Source organism: Apaloderma vittatum, unplaced genomic scaffold, assembly GCF_000703405.1.
Source record: "Apaloderma vittatum isolate BGI_N311 unplaced genomic scaffold, ASM70340v1 scaffold6737, whole genome shotgun sequence".
NCBI classification, from domain to species: Eukaryota; Metazoa; Chordata; class Aves; order Trogoniformes; family Trogonidae; genus Apaloderma; species Apaloderma vittatum.
The window spans coordinates 70764-88112 of NW_009727749.1; the positions used below are offsets into that span (position 1 = coordinate 70764).

Consider the following 17349-nt stretch of genomic DNA (forward strand, 5'->3'; position numbering starts at 1 on the left):
GCCCGCGGCCGGCGGTGACGTGATGGGCAGCGCGTGGCGCAGGAGGAAATTCTGATCCTGACGTTTCGTTGAGGGCCTCTAAGGGGCTTTGGTGTCTCTGGGAAAGCACAGCCTTGGCTGCGGCGGTTGGAGCGTACGAGGGTGTTGGAAGGGGCAAGCTGCCACATGGGTTGATCTCCATCCCTTAAGTTGTTGGTTCATTGTGACACTGAGTCTCGTTTGATGCCTTTACACTCACCATTCTTACGGGTCTAGTGTTTGAGTACTAAAACTGCGTTTTACTGTGCTGCCGTTGCTGCTTATACTCTCTCTCTTGATCCTCCATAAAGCTCCTTTATTTTGATGATCCTTCGTGGCCTCCCTGCATTTTACAGCTGTGGCCTCTCTTTGTTACCTTTGTTCATGTGTGAATTCATATCCTTTCCAAACATTTAGCCTCCTTTTTATTTATCTGTTTTATTTTTAATGACCCTGACAACTTTGATTCCAGTTCATCTGAAAGAAACAAACCAACCCACCAAAAAAAAAGAAATGCCACCCCAAAATCCGTGTAACTTTTGGCTTTGATTTTTGTTTGTGGTTTTTTTTTTTTCAAATGCAGATTGTATTTGCGTAGATTTGTACTCCAGTTTACTCAGCTTGGTTTGTTAAACTGCAGTATTGGTTTTGCTGAGTATTACTTGGATTGGCTCTCGGTCTAGTGACCAAAAATTGTACCTAGTCTCGTACTCAATTGGTAAAGCTCGACTCCACATCTTTAATGTACCTGATAAATATATTGTATGTATGTACAATATTTCATGTTGTTCACATATATACATATATTGTACCTGTGTAGATAAATGGCTGGAAACTCTGACCCATAATTGCATTTCTGTTAAGTGTTTGTCTAGAGTATGGATTTGGTTTCATTTATTTTAAATAATATTAGCCGAGCAATTGGTCACATTTAATCTTAAGAGTCAAATAACTTTTGAATTTGCTATTTTGTAGATCTTTTTCGATACCAAGTGTTTCTGCTTTTACAGCTTTTACTGCCAGTCAGTAAATGCTTTCAGCATATTTTCTAATTCCTCAGATCTGTAATAAATGTATTCTTGACAGGCTGGGTTTTTACCCAAAAGAAATTTGATCAGCAAGCCTGGAACAAAAGAGCTTTTTTTTTTCTTTTCTCCTCTCCTAAGCAATGCAAATCAAATCCAAATTCTTAAATTTGAAGCCTATACGAATGTAGCACTTGGTAGCTACTCCATCAGTCCCCCCCCAAATTCTGAATTTGACGCCTGAGGTCTTGTTAGCGATGTATAAAATGAGACCGAATGCTAATCTGTGCTTTGCCTTGGCTTTCTGCTCTGTGTTGTCTTGGTGTTTGCGTCTTACCTCTTACGTCTGTGCTGTTTGTTCCCTCCCCTGTTCTCTAATCCTGCCCTCCCCTCCCCTCTGTTCCTCTTCATTGTCCACACTTTGACCCATCAATCAACCAACAACGCCCCCCTTTTCGTCGTGGTGATCTGCCCTGCTCTGGTTGGTGGCTCCGTGCTTGGGTGGCTGTGTGTTGTGCTGGACCAGTTCACCCAAATATGGCCTTCTTGCTGACAGGTATCACTTCTGTGAGAAGTGTTTCACTGAAATCCAGGGGGAGAATGTCACCCTGGGTGATGACCCTTCCCAGCCTCAAACGTAAGTCGCCGCCTTTCTTCTGCGTGATGCCTTTTGCAGGGGTGGGGAGGAAAAGGGAAGGGGGGGCGGGAGTGGCCTTAATTTGATAGTAAGGAGCGGTGACTGGGGGGGAGATGCTTCCCGTCTTACTAGTAAGGGGGGTGGATGCTGAGTCAGTAAACGTCACTAAGCCGTTACCTGTTTAAATGGAAGGCTTGGGCTAACCCTCACGTCTCGCCTTTTGAAGTACAGCTTTTGTTTATGAAACCAAGGGCTTGTCTCTAACCTGACCAGAAAATGAGATGCTCTGAGCTTTGAGGAGTACAAGCTGTTTGGGAAGGTGGCTGCTTTACTGACAGTAGCTTCCCTTGTTCTTTGTGATTTCAAATTTGTGTGTGTGCCGGGGTATCTCTTATTTTGCTGTTAATTTACACAGAAAGTGAAACGGGAAGCATATTTTTGTGTAGCTTAAAATAAACTTAATTGCTTTCTCTGAATAGAAAATAAATACTGGTTTGATTTCTTCTGACTTGAGGTTTGCTCATTTGTTGCAATTCAGAAAAGAACGATATTGTCTCAGCCTCTGACATAAAGGTACTACTGAGTTTTATTATTAACTTTTTGTCCCTAGAACCATCTCTAAGGATCAGTTTGAAAAGAAGAAAAATGATACGCTAGATCCAGAGCCGTAAGTACCAGACTGTTGCTTGCCTTAAGAGAGTCGCATCACTTTAGCTTGTCCTTTAGCCAGCGCTTCAGAAGTTGGGCAGTGAATAAAGAAGTCTCCCTTTTTCCCCACCTCTGCCCGTGCAGGCTGCAGAATCTTCCTCTGGAGGTCGAGCTTAATATCTGTTGTTGCTGTCCAAGAGGAAGAGTCAGCCTGTTTCAATGGCAGCTTCTAGTTCTGTGGTTTTGGGTCATTCCCAAGGTGTGTAGTCAAGGCACTGCGCAACAGCCCAAAAATGGCGCCAAAATGGCCTCGTGCAGAGCCTTCCACACACACCCGCACCCTCAGTACCTGTGGGGGGACTTCAGCATTTTCCCCTCCTGATTTAGCCTCCAAAGCACGTTTTTATCTCCACCCGAGTGCTTAGCCCACGGAAAAGAGCCATCCTTCTTCCTTGCGTGTATTACCTGCAGAAAGTTCAGCAGAAGTCAAGTTGAACATGTCTTCAGTAGCACTGTGCTGCTTTTCCTGCTGCCCTTAACAACTGAAACGAGTCTTCATCTTCCTGCTACTTTGTTTTCTGGCTGTTTGAATTGTATTACATTTTGATTCCTTCTCTCATCTTTGCAAATACTTGGTGGAGCTCATCCCCCAGACCCTTAAAGGTCGACTGCTGAGATATACCCCAGTGTGTTTGATTTCATAACCAATATAGTCTTGACTGGGAAAACTTCTAACAATTTTCTCATTCAAAAAAATAATTTGGGCATACTATTTTGACAAAAAAAAAAAAAAAAAGACTACAGCAGACCTGTGCAGGCGAAGACAAGCTAATACGTGTTTTCTTGGCACAGTGATTCATGAGTGACTAATTTTTACATTTACAGCAAGTTGAGCAACCATTTAGTCAACTTGTGGTCATTGCAGCAATTGAAAATTCAATCTGTAGAGGTACTGTAGAGCAGAATTCCTTGAAACTGGGAAAACTCAAAACTCTGCCCAGAAAAGGATAAAAAAGGTCTAGCAAAAGTTATGTTTGAAAGCCCATCTCATATTTTTAAGCTATAACATTTTACATTTTAGATATATCTATCTTATTTGCACATGAGATTGATAAGTGTATATCTGAAGCTATTCTGATACGTATTTTTTTTTTAAGCTGACATATAAATTGAGCTGCTCTTCATCCAGTTCTTAGCAGAGGAGGTTAGAAAGTCCCTCTTCCATTGTGAGTTCTGGAGAACTACGCGCCTAACAACAGAAATGATCGACTGTTGTTTTTCTTCTCAGGTTTGTTGACTGCAAAGAGTGTGGTCGGAAGATGCACCAGATTTGTGTGTTACATTATGATATTATTTGGCCTTCAGGGTAAGATGCTTGTTAGTTTTTTAACCTTTCTACAATAACACCAATGCAGTTTTTGTAAATAATTTCTGCCTTGGCTCTTTAATAGGCAATGACTGCCTTTTAAGAACTGAGTACAAAAGGACAAAAACCTTTCTAAATGAAATACATTTTTGGTGTTTGGGGTCTCATTTCAGTATATTCAGATGAAAATGTGCATGAAACCAACTTGTTCGTATACACAGATTTCTGCAGTTTCTTTCTAACTGCCAAACAATGGAAGCTGGTTGGAGGTGAGTTTGTGCACTGCAGAACACAGATACAGGTGTAACTGTGTGGCAGAGTTAAACCAGCTTATAAAGACTTGTAAGTCCCTTGAAAATGGAGAGATACAGGCTGTTCAGATCCAGAGAAAAATGTGTTGTACTCTGACGTTTAAATTATGGGTTCAGACACTGGCCTTAAGCTAGCCAATGCTTACGCTAAGTTCTTGGCAATTTTGTTTTCTCTATAGGTTTGTCTGTGATAATTGTCTGAAGAAAACCGGTAGAACACGCAAAGAAAACAAATTCAGTGCTAAAAGTGAGTTTGACATTTCTGGTTTTATCTTTAACTTTCGTCTTCTTCCTGCCACCCTCAAGAGCTTTTTGATTGAGGCTTTCTGCTGTCGTGATAGACAGCACAGGAACATTTGCAAAACGGGGAGTAGTGTAGCCCAGGGCTTTGGTGTGGCTCTCAGAATTTTAATCATCATTTTAAAGACTTGCTCTTCATGTGCTCATGGTCAGTCTTAATGCTACTTGAGGTATTTGACATCTATGTCCTTACTTTTTGAAGATTTTGTTTAAAAAGGGATGGGGGAACAGAACAGGAGAAGCATAAGGCTGCACGCACTTCACTGGCTATATTTAGACATGTTCCCATGTCATGTTGAAACTGTAGTAAATGACTGTCACCCCTGTGCCCTTCAAATAACGTGTAGTAACAAGTTGTGCTATGTTTCAGGTGTAGTGCCGAGTACTAACGTATCTGAAGTGCTTTTCTTGCTTCTAGAGTGGACTGTGGTGTAAGGACTGTCTGCTGGAGTAAGGACCCAGTTGTACTACACGTCTAGATTACAGCCGTTGTTGTAATCTTGCTGAAACGTGCGCCACAGAGAGTGCTGAAAGCTGCCGGGTCGAGTTGTCTCAGTCTCCTTAGTAATCCCTAGGCGGGCGTTCTTCGCACAACTCGATAGCTTGTACCATACACATTTGGGGCAGGGGAAGGAGTTGGAGCTAGTCTTGGAAAAGCAGTGTCAGTGGCACGAAGTGACAGAAATACAGGGAGTGTTGTAGAAGCCAAGAGAGGGTGATTCAGGTACTTGAACAAAGAGAACGGACAGGTAACGCTTGATTCCTTCCCTGTTCCTTGCTCCCTGGAAGTTCTGGGCATTACCTTGTCGTGCTGTGACTTCATAAGCCAGAATCTTCCAAGTGGTAATAAAGGAGTGGGGTTTGTGTTTGTTTTTTTTAACTTCTTGGTAACTTTGTGTGTGGTTGATTGCATAATAAGAGATTTGAAAGGGGGATAGTTTGGAGATGGTAATGCTCTATGAGACATATTGGGTTACAGTAAGCAGAGCGGTCTTGGGAGTACGTGTACCTGACACGTACGAGGTAGTATTGTTAAAAAGATTGAGATTAGTCTCGTTAAAGACAGATTAAGATTGTAAAAGAACATGAATAAAATGATAAGGCTGTAGCTTTAGATAACCATTTGAAATAGATGTCTCTTCTGTCATATGCTGACTTCACAGCATATATTGATGTAAATTATCCTAAATAAGTACGCGATTCCTTGGACGTCTGCAGTTGTTCTGTGACGTTGCCTGCAGTTTGAGTAACCAGCCATGTAGTGCAAGGTAGCCCTTCTGTTCTTTGGGGATCTGCACAGGGAAATATTGGCGTTGGTTTTTCCTTTCATTGATCACCTTTCTCTGCTGCTTGGCTGTCTTCTTTTCTTTTTCCTGTGTTGATTTGAGTCCCGGTGCCAGCTATAATCCACTGGTGGGCTCAGCAATTGAGATCAGTTTTCTTTAACACCGCTCTTGTGAAAACACAAGAACAGGGAGGGAAAGCCTGCTCCTGTCATCAAAACCTTGGTCTTACTGGTGACCTACAAACATGAACAATGGAAGTTTGCAACATTAACGTGTTTCCTCTCCTCCTCCCTCTCTGTAAAAACCTTTACTTACTGAATTGCCACCAATATTTCTCTGCTCCCTGAAGCGTGCTGGCACAACTGCTAAGAATCAAGATAGCTGTGGCTCAGCTGTTATGGTAACGGTCGTATTCCTAATGTATATTAAGTAAAATTGATTATCCTAACCACACTGCAAGTAAGTTGCACAGAGCTGACTGACGGTGTGCCCAATATAACCTGTGAAGCAGCGTACAGCTGGATTATTCTGTGAAATCCCTGATTTTTGAAGTGTTTTTCTTGCTAAGAAAATATCGCTTAAGCAGTAGGTAGTGCAGAGACACGCAAAGACAAGATACCGTGACGAGTAATTTGCCCAAAGTAGTTTCCTGACAAAAAGCCAGAGTAAGCCAGGAGTTTGACTTTCTTCCTATCTGTCAGGTTACTCATCCGGTAACAAATGTCAGTCTGTGGCTACTGCAACAGAACTCGTGTACTCCAGCAGCCTGAAAGCCTTCTGTGTTACTGGTTTGGATGCTTTTTTTCAAGTTTGCTCTGCACGTTTGTTTGAGACCTGAGCTCTCACTGGAGAATATATGTGTTAGAGGTGTCCAAGAACCAAAATCTGGTTGGTTTCTACAAGAACTTGCACATTCTAATATATCAAAATACAGGGTGTTTAGATCCTTTCCTTACTGTGCATATAATCTTAATGCTACCTGCTTGTTTTACCTTCTTATCTGGTCTTTTTTTGTTTGTTTTTCAAGTTTTAATGTGTTGCAGCCTAAGGAAGGAAGCAGATAACTGTGGTTGCTTAGCATTGGAAAGATGATAAAAGGAAGACACAAAGACAGTAGAGTTAACTAAAATGGCTTTTTAAAAGTGTGGCAACTCAGCTGAATTGGAGCCATTTCAGTTTTTCTGTTCGTCTTCAGAGAAAATAATTTCTTCAGAATTTCCTTTAAAATCATAGAATCGTAGAATGGCATAGGCTGGAAGGGACCTTAGAGATCATCTAGTCCAAAATCAACGCCCTTCTTCTATATGTGGAAAGCCCAGTGTGTTGTATCAGGCCAGGAAACACTGGGAAAGGCCAATGTAATGGAACTCATTCGCGTATTTTTACCTGAACCTGCCTTTAAACTTAATTCTTGGCTCCCAGGTAGGTGTTGTTTAGACTGTATCGTGCTGGTTACAACCACAAAATCTCACTGGACAAGGTGACAGACTGCAAGATGCAAAACAAGATTGACGCTTTCTATAAACTGATTGTAAAACAAAATTTGAAATACGTGAATCCCTTAGAAAGTGAGATCTTCCTTCAAGTGACTATTTTTCCCCAGTATTGGAGCCTAAAATAATTTTTAGCATAGATGTTTCACTGCAGCGTTCTGTATGCAAGCTTAGTAGTTCAGGAAGAACAACCAAGAGCCTTTTGTCAGTAGCCAAATAACAACTGAAAAATGAAGCAATAGAGAGCTGAAAATTTAAATGCACTTTAGTAAAATGAGCATCTGTAGATTGCACCCTCGCTCTGGCAAAGATAGCAGATTGACCGTAAAAATGAGGTAGAAGTGCTATTTGGTAAAATAAGTACGGCAGGGTAAGAGAAACAGTCATAAATCTTCAAGCTGAAACTGTGCTACTTCTGTTTTCTTAATTTAAACCAAAATCTTCATCTTAATTGCTGTAATTTGTCTTGGATTTATTTGAAAACCATCACATCCTGTAACACCTGAAAAAGCCCGATCTCCACAAAAGCTAATTGTAAGTATAAAGACCACGAGAGGGGATCTGGACAATATGTGGACTTGAACTTTTAAAGACCTCTATCACTGTGCACGAACTATTTAAGCTTTATGTGCAGGTTACTGTAACTGTTCAATCTAAAAGCTCTCTTGAAAAGAAGAGAAAAGAAAAAGCAATGAAATCTCCATTGAAGTCAAAAGGCTTTTCATTTCTGTTGATTTGCTTTGCTTTGCTTGAAAAGGTGTGGCCTGGAGCCAGATCTATAAAGTGATGTAATCTCTGTCAAGCGGCCAGAGAGTGGTTTTGTTAGGAGAAAACATTTGCAGTGTTCATAAAATAAGCCCACAAATTTAAAAACGCCATGGAAAGCCTGCTTTGTTAGTTCGCTTACTCAGTAATTTTCCCACTCTGGCGGTTTTAGTTTCTGCAGTAGGGTATGAACACTTCAGGCTTGGGTAAAAACGTGGCTGGCTTTGCTTCTTTACTTTTGGCTGCATAAATAAAAACATCAAATTTTCATACGGAGGTGAAAGAAATGGCGAAAAAAACCCCTATTTTTACCCAGAGAAGTAAACTGAAAGCCCGAAGGAGCATGGTAACACCCTGAACCTAACGGCGATTTCTGCAGTATTAACGTTTCCGTTGTCATGTTCTCCCCTTTCATTTCTAGGGCTACAGACTACGCGTTTAGGAAACCATTTGGAAGACAGAGTAAACAAATTTTTGCGACGACAGAATCATCCTGAAGCTGGAGAGGTCTTTGTCAGAGTAGTGGCAAGTTCAGATAAGACGGTAGAAGTTAAACCAGGAATGAAATCCAGGTTAGTTGCATTAGTTACAATAAATGTGGTCTTGGTCAGGTTTTTTATTATTATTATTATTATTAAAGTCTTCCTGCATAAATACTTCAAAACTGTGCCGGTTAGCAGCTTAATCCCTTTGCACATATTGCAAATTTAGGATTATGAGAGGTGAAAAAAGGCAGTAAATGAACTCGGAGGAGGTGACTTTTGTGTTTTGTCTGGGGGCGGGGAGATGGGGGGGATTTTGGTTATAACACTACGACTTTGCATCACTACATCCCGAGAGGGCGGCTGACCACATTTTGGTTAGCATTACAGGATTTTTCGTTTAGTTTGGAACAGCTGCCGAGATTCTGTTCCTTACTGTTCCTTTGTGGTGGTTTTATAAATACTCGAGCTTTCAGGAGTTATTTTTAATTTGCTTAATCATAAATAAAAAGCTTTAAAGGTTTATTCTGTGAAATATTTTGGCTTTAATTCCTAAAGGCTGTTGACGTGACGTCGCTAAATGGTAATGCAGCAGGTTTTCTGCTCTGCTTGTGGTTTCTGAGGATGCTTTTGTACTCCGTGCTTGCCTCTTCAGTCTGAAGTGAATTACACAAAACCTGTCTTCTCATGAGTTTCATAGTAACAGGACTCTCTGTTTTAATATATCTCTGATCTGACCCTATTTAACTGCTGCATAAATATTTCTGCTGAGTTGATAGTAAGGTTGAAAAGAATTCCCTGATCCTGGTAGGACATTAGTTTAATAATTGGCTTTTTTTTTTTTTCATTTTCCCCCTCCTACCCTTTCCTTCAGATTTGTGGATTCTGGGGAGATGTCGGAATCCTTCCCTTACCGCACCAAAGCTCTGTTTGCGTTTGAGGAGATTGACGGAGTAGATGTGTGCTTCTTCGGCATGCACGTGCAGGAGTACGGCTCGGACTGCCCCCCGCCCAACACCAGGTACTCCTCCATTGCGGTGCCGCTGGCACGTGCGCAGAGAGAACATCTCGCTGCGTTCTCTGGACAGCCGCTCTCAAATGCGGAAGATTGGGAGATAACGTTTATTCTGTGGCACAAACAACTCCCACTACATGACTGCAGATGATTTTTAAGGAGAAAACAAATACCGTGACATAAATGTTACATTTTTTTGTATTGTGTATTTAATTTTGCTTCTCTGCGTGTTCTTGCTGCCTACAGAAATGCTACCAATCTTTTGCTTCTGAGAGCTCTTTATGCCAAGTTGAGGTACTTCAGTTTGAATTAAAATAATGTTGTGGCTAATTTCTCTTTGTTCAGTATGGCTCTATACATATCTGGTCTGAAAATCAGTTCTGGGTAGACAAAACAGATGTTGTCATACATGATTTTCTATCATTCTTCTCTCATTGCTATAGGCGGGTGTACATATCCTATCTAGATAGTATTCATTTCTTCCGCCCCCGTTGTCTCCGAACTGCAGTTTATCATGAAATCCTCATTGGATATTTGGAGTACGTGAAGAAACTTGGGTGAGTGAGATCTTTGTAAAGAAATAAAGCTTTTTTTTTTTTTTTTTTTAGGATGTGGGGTTTTTTTAATTCAGCCAAATAGCTTTTCACTTGGGGCTAGTCTCTCTCTCTCCTTCTGCCCTCTCTGAGATACATGGAACATGTGCCTCTTCTGCAGTGGAGGGAGGAATCTGGATTTTATCCTTAAGGTCCTTTTTCTGTTGTTAGGATTCTTAAACTGACAATATATTGTTCTTTTCATCAGAGCTTCACACGATGTTTAAGCATAATTGTGATATCCCGAACTTTTTCTTGTCTCATGTATAGATTGAGTTTATTGCCTCAACATCCTTGTTACAAAGAAATAAGAAAAGAAGCGGGGATGGGGGGGAAAGCCAGAGGTCTGAATTTATGTCTTAGTTTGAGTTAAATTTAAAGATGGTATTCAAAAAAGTCAAGATTTTTTTCTTTCTTGTGTGTGAAACACAGGTATGTGACGGGACACATCTGGGCCTGTCCCCCGAGTGAAGGAGATGACTATATTTTTCATTGCCATCCACCTGATCAGAAAATACCCAAACCCAAACGTTTGCAAGAATGGTATAAGAAGATGCTGGAAAAGGCGTTCGCTGAGAGAATCATTCATGACTACAAGGTTTGCTGCTGCTTATTTCCTGAACCGATTTTCACAGGCTTTTAGTGTGAAAGTAGCTAATAACGTTTCAGAACACGTGAAACTGCTGCGATAGTGTAGTACAAGGGTTTTTATTCTCAGCTAGTGTCTTCATTCTCTGAGATTTTTCTGGAGGTTCTGCCTTTCAGACTGAAAATTCCCCAGGTTTGGTTTCTGTGTTAAGAAAGGTATGCAAGAGCCTGCCTTCCCGTACTTGCCTCTCGCTGCAATCTTCAAGGAAAGGCAGTATGGAGCTTGTTAGGCTTTATAGCAGTTGTTTCTTTCTGATTCTGGCGGATGAGGTGGAATACCAGACCCTCGCTAGTGTGAATAAAGAAAAACCTGTTTATAAAACAGCTTCTTCACTCAGAGAGAAAAAGGATGATTTTCCTACTTGGAGGATATCGCACATGTAGCCAAGGAAGTAGGTTAAAGCTGGCAAAGGTAGCATTTGCCATTCCTTACATGGTAAAACACACAAGAGTTTCTCAATGGTAGTGACTGCTTTGAAAAAAAAAGATGTTTTGATTGCAAGTGACAGTTACTAAATGTGTGGAATGGAACAGCGTGTAGCAAACCTTGTCACCTGATCGGGCGTAGCAGAGCTAGAAAATCTGTGTCTCTGCGGTTTAAGATGGTCTTGAAATGAATCTGAAGAAGAAAATTGGTTACTGTTGTATGTACGCGCTGAAAAAAAGACCTCCAGAACCATATAAAGTAGCTGTTCGGTGTAGCTCTGGATCATGTCTCTGGTTCTCCTAAGTGATCTTCACTTCTTGTTGGTATTGTGTGGTAACGCTTCACAGGACATCTTCAAACAAGCAACCGAGGACAGGCTGACAAGTGCCAAGGAGCTGCCGTACTTTGAAGGTGATTTCTGGCCCAACGTGCTGGAAGAAAGCATTAAGGAGTTGGAGCAGGAGGAGGAAGAAAGGAAAAAGGAAGAAAGTACTGCAGCCAGCGAAACAACCGAGGTGAGCTGACTTCACGTGCTGTGGCTGCTGCTGGCTTACCGAGCTGGCAGTTCAGGTTTTAATAAATTAGAGTTCACATCCAGTAAACTAGAAAAGAAGATCATTCACACCAGATGTTAAATCAGGGTTCCCTTGAACTGCATTTCTGGATTTCTCCTTAGGTAACAAATACACCGGTGGCTTGTTGTTTGTGGGGTTTTTTTAACAGAATCAGAAGTCAGTTACGTCTGTTCAGCATCTCTGCTCTCAGAGAAGCGTGTTGAGCTGCTTTTGGATGGCATCAGGACGGCTGCACTTGCTTGCAGTCATTTGGCTGAGCTTCTGCTTCGCACCTTTGCAGATCGCCTTCAGTATTTGCATTTGAAAGATGCTCTGTTTTTCAAAGCTGAATTAAACGTTGCTGCTATTTAAAGCAAGGTGCTTCTAGCTGTTGGTGACAGTAGAGATCTGAAATTTAAAAGTATTGCAAGCTCTGCATCGGTGTGAGACATTGATCCTGGTGGTGGTGATCCTTCGCTGGCATTCTCTTTGTGTATAAAAAACAGATAAAAAAGCCCCGACAACGTAGTTTTTCAGGATCCCGGCGAGAATTTCTTTATTCATTTTTATTTCTGTCTTGATTCTGTCTGTAACCCAAACAGTCTTAGCACTTTTATACTGTCCCTTTTACTTGTGGTTTGCAGCAAGGTTTTTTCTGAAAATAAATACAGTAGGAAAATCTGAAGTCTTAACAGATTGAGGTGGAACTAAAAGCTTTAACTGGGGAAAAACTGCCTTCAGCTTAGATGCTGTGACAGTTTGCACACAGTGTGTGTTACTTGTGATTGGAGTTACAGGCCTTAATCCATCAATTTTGTTGTGTCAGAAAGCTCCTGAGCAGCTCCTTCAAATCTGATACAGTTTGGTGGTGTGGTTCTTATGGAACCGTAAAGTTGATAGTTTTCTCTTTGCTCCTTTGGAATCTAACTTCTGCTGTTGAAGTGTTTCAACAAACTTTAACAGTCTGAAAGTAACTGAAAGACACGGCTTGAAATTTTAAGTTGAGGTCCTCTTTTGCTTACTGGATAAATCACAGCGTGTCCTTCCAGTGAAAATGCCAGTGTAAACCTCTGCGTCCGAGACAGGGGGAAGGCGTTTTGAAAAGCCCAGAAGTGTGAAACTGGCAACAAAAACCGGTAACAGTGTGGTCTTTGCCACTTGGCTCGGAAAAAGGAGTGAAATTTAAAAGCGTGGAAGCTCTGCCCAGCGATGGGTATCTCCACGTGTAGAAGCGCTTGATGAATTTGCCTTGTATTGAGATGGTACAGAATCTGTATTATCTTAAATTCTTAGTCCTAAACTTTTGTATACATGGACAGAAAGCTGCTCAAAAGTCAGCGTGTGCTGTTACGTATCAGTTAAAGAGAGTCTAAAGAGGTGGCAGACATCCACAAGTTCTTGAAAAAGGGACAAGGCTCATAGTAATGGGGCCGTCGGCATCTCTGGCAGAGCTGGCTGAAGATGTTAAATGCTGTCAAAACAAAGTAGTACATCGACTAGACAGAAATTTGCTGGAGTTGGAGTAGAAAGAAAATTTAGACTTAGGCTGTTAGCCTTCTTAGGCTGTTAGCTGTTAGCCTTCTTCCTGTAGGTATTGAAATTTTACAATCTGTGCTGATGCTCTAGAACGTGTAGACAAAGGAGGACGTGCCCTAGTTCCATCAGGATGGTAGAAAATTTTGGGGAAAGGAATTCAAGGCAGGAACATTAAAATAGTTCAAATCACTTGTAGCTCTGTCTCGTTTCCCATAAAGAAGTATAATTTTGATTTCCAAACAGGTTTGCTCAAAAACTCAATAAAATCGGTTACAGAAGACCCCAGACTGGACAAGGAATCCCTGTTTTTTAAGTCCAATTAATGTAATGGACAGATGGCAACAGTCTATATAGAATTGCTTTCTTCAGTTGGAATATTTCTGGGTTTTTCGAATAAACATCCTGGTGGATAAACCGCATTTGCTCATACATAGTGTTCATGAAACTTTTTTTCACATATGTGTGTATATATATCTCTCAAAGTATTTCAGTAGCTTATTTTTAATAACCAACATCGTAGCAGTGAGAGAAGGGATTTTTACTGAGTGGTGAGCTCCCTGCAGAGGCCTTGGGTTTTTGTTTTTCGAGGACATGAGAAGTCTAGAAGTTATTTCTGTTTTCATAGGTCATCTAAATAGCATCATCTGCTATTTTTTACTCTCTTTACTTACATCTCATATTTAGTGTATAGTCACTGTGGTCTGTGTTGTAACCCAGACACAAAGTTTGGGGGTTGGTTTTTTTTTTTTGAGTTGCATACGGAGCCGTAAGTCTTCAGGGTGGAGAATAACGTATTTTGTTAGTTTCAAATCCTGCATGTTCTTATCTGTGTTCTAGCCCTAACGTTGTTCAGTAGAAAGAAACAAACATTAAATCAGAGCTCAAACAGGTTTATGAAACCCCAGATGCACAACGAAGCAAAATATGGAACTTCTGGAATTTTTCTAAGTCCCTTTTATTTGTAAACCATTCTATCATTAAATACCTCTAAGATTTTGCAAAGCAAACAGTGGAAGCTGAAGTACAGCGTTAGAGAAGAAAAAGGAATAAGTGCAAGATAGGAATTATTTCATGTAGATGCATACTTTAAAAAATCTATTTTTAAACAGTGTTTGAATTTGTTTACCTGCCAGTTTGGCTTGCAATTTTTCCTGGAAGATGGGAGGTATTTGACAGAGTAGAGCTGATCTGCAGACTTTGGAACGAAGTTTTATTATCACCAGCAGAAGTGTTTTGCTTTCAGCCGCAGTGAATGGGAAAGACTTCAGTAGCGTGTAACATCTTCCCGGTGTGTTTATTGCAGGGCAGCCAGGGTGACAGCAAAAACGCCAAGAAAAAGAACAACAAAAAAACCAACAAGAATAAGAGCAGCATCAGCAGAGCTAACAAGAAGAAACCCAGCATGCCGAACGTGTCCAATGATCTGTCTCAGAAGCTGTATGCCACTATGGAGAAGCATAAAGAGGTACTGTCAGAACGCGCTGCCTAAAGAGAAGGTTTTTATTCCTGTAAACCCAGGCACGATGGCACTCGGAACCGAAAAATCAGGAGCAGAACTTTTTTTTTCTGTTGTGTAACAACATGTTGGGAGAGATGAGCCTAAACTAAGTTAATGAGATAACATTTGTAGCCTACAGTTACTGCAACAGAACGTGAGCTTTTTCCTGCAAGATTCTCTAACCTCAATTTTTATTTTTTCCTCCCCATTCATCTACAGGTCTTTTTTGTGATTCATTTACATGCCGGGCCTGTAATTAACACTCTGCCTCCCATTGTGGACCCTGATCCATTACTTAGCTGTGATTTGATGGACGGGCGAGATGCCTTCCTCACCTTAGCCAGAGATAAGCACTGGGAGTTCTCCTCGCTGCGCCGGTCCAAGTGGTCCACGCTCTGCATGCTGGTAGAACTCCACACTCAAGGGCAGGATCGCTTTGTCTACACGTGCAACGAGTGCAAACATCACGTGGAAACAAGGTGGCATTGCACTGTCTGTGAGGTAGGTGGACATCACCGGAGACTTCTGCTCTCATTTACCCTGCAGCCAAGCCCAATTTTAGTTTTTTTTTCTTTTTCGTGTTGCCCAAAGTTCCTCCAAATTAAGCCTATCATGATAGAAGGGCTGCTAAGCCTTAAGGGAAGGTGACTGCCACAGTAGGGGGTACCTCGTCTAGAATACGTGCCTTTATTTTCTCAACAAGGAAAATGCCAGTACTCTAGAGTGGCTGCTACTGTGTCATTTATTCCACTGTGGCTCCTTGGTGTAGATGAGTTTGTAACTTGATTTTAAAGAACTTTAAGACTGGGCAGTAGGGTGTGACTGCATCAGGCTGGCCTGAATCTGCAGGGCACTCACTCCCCCACGTTAAGGGGACACCCGTGAGAGAAGTTAGTGCCGCTGTCTTCATTCTGCTTTATACGTGGTGCTTCACGCACAGCCGGGCGCCTCTCCGGGCTGTCGCAAAGCGGGTGAGGAGGCTGCCACGACTCCTCACCGGTGTCTCTTCGGGCCGGCATTGGTGGTTACCTGCCTTTCAGATCGGACCAAATAATTGCTTCCTAAGCTGGCTCAACACACGTAACGACGAGTGCTTTTACAGCCCAGGTCACTGTGTTAGAGCAATTGTGCCTGGAGTTGTACCTCCTCCTCAAGTCCTCCGGTACCTCTGGAGGGCTTGTGATGACCTCTGGCTGTAGCTGAACACAGGCACACACAAAAATTTGCCTAAGTGCAGCCTGGTTTTCACACTGTGAGCTACTGCCAGCCTTGTGGCAGAAGAGTCTTAATTAATCCCTCTGAGGAAAGCGTTGAGCGGGGTTCTTGGGGCAGGACTGCAGGAAATGGATCATACGCACATGGGGAGTTGAGTGGTGGAAGGAGATACGGCCTTTGGGTAGGATACAGCCTCTGTGTAAGGGAGTGCCCCTCCTCCAGCAAATGAGAACATGGGGGTGGGAGCGGGTCTTCAGGTAAGTGTCTGTCTTAGCGTGAAACTTGCACTTGATTCGAGGGTCCTTTTAGAGGCTAAAAAATTAATATTTCAGAGTAGCAATTAGTAGTCAGTAATTACACTAAAAAATAGCTAAATGGAGAGCCAAACCCTGTTTTTTCAGCCAGTTGACAGTAGGTTTGTCTTACCATGTGGGGGTTTGGGCTCTCCTTGCCTAGATACCTCAGTGGACGTCACAGAAAATTAAATGGTTCCTGTCATCAAAAGGGAAAACCAGAAAAAACACAATTCCTGGGAGTCCTTTTCACGCAATAAAACAAAGACACAATTGTAGCCCTTATTTGCGTTGTCACCCACCATGGTGGCTGCAGACTGGCTCTGATGGGGTTTCTGCCCCTGAAGGTCCACTCCCACGGTCTCTGTAGGCTGTGCAGCCACTTCTCGTCCCTTGGAACCAGGTGTAAATTGCAACGAGAGCTATTCACAGCACATGGCTGTTGTCCTCCTGCTCTTGTGCTGTGTGCTCATACCCGCTGAAACCCACAGGGTGCTTCCTCAGCAGGCTTGCGTTGCTCACCCAGCCCCTCTGCTCTGTAGACAACTGAGCTCTGGTTTTTCTTTGCTTTCAGGACTACGATCTCTGCATTAACTGCTACAACACTAAGAGCCACGACCACAAGATGGTTAAGTGGGGCCTGGGTCTGGACGACGAGAGCAACAGCCAGGGAGAGCAGCAGTCCAAGAGCCCCCAGGAGTCGCGACGGCTGAGCATCCAGCGCTGCATTCAGTCCCTTGTCCACGCCTGTCAGTGCCGCAACGCAAACTGCTCGTTGCCATCCTGCCAGAAGATGAAACGGGTTGTCCAGCACACCAAGGGCTGCAAGCGCAAGACCAACGGCGGCTGTCCGGTGTGCAAACAGCTCATAGCTCTTTGCTGCTACCATGCCAAACACTGCCAAGAGAACAAATGCCCCGTGCCATTCTGTCTCAATATCAAACACAAACTTCGACAGCAGCAGATCCAGCACCGCCTGCAGCAGGCTCAACTCATGCGCAGAAGGATGGCTACCATGAACACCCGAAACGTGCCTCAGCAAAGTTTGCCTTCTCCTACCTCAGCAACGCCTGGTACCCCTACGCAGCAGCCAAGCACGCCGCAAACACCGCAGCCTCCTCCCCAGCCCCAGCCTTCCCCTGTAAGTATGTCACCGGCTGGCTTTCCCAGCGTGTCGAGAACTCAGCCCCCTACTACTGTCTCAACAGGAAAACCCGCAAACCCGGTGTCCGCGCCTCC

General features: G+C 42.6%; 1 protein-coding gene across 1 annotated transcript in view; it reads left to right on the plus strand.

The window, feature by feature from the left end:
• Positions 1–17341, plus strand: part of CREBBP (CREB binding protein) — a gene marked incomplete at its 3' end in the record, with an annotated part of 74999 nt that extends 57658 nt beyond the window's left edge. The window contains exons 20-31 of the mRNA XM_009873788.1: positions 1600–1680; positions 2291–2347; positions 3617–3694; positions 4185–4252; positions 8271–8421; positions 9206–9352; positions 9790–9903; positions 10372–10537; positions 11362–11529; positions 14408–14569; positions 14822–15103; positions 16685–17341. Coding sequence (XP_009872090.1) covers positions 1600–1680; positions 2291–2347; positions 3617–3694; positions 4185–4252; positions 8271–8421; positions 9206–9352; positions 9790–9903; positions 10372–10537; positions 11362–11529; positions 14408–14569; positions 14822–15103; positions 16685–17341 — 2131 coding nt within the window. The remainder of the gene's footprint in view (positions 1–1599; positions 1681–2290; positions 2348–3616; positions 3695–4184; positions 4253–8270; positions 8422–9205; positions 9353–9789; positions 9904–10371; positions 10538–11361; positions 11530–14407; positions 14570–14821; positions 15104–16684) is intronic.
• Positions 17342–17349: the final 8 nt, after the last annotated feature.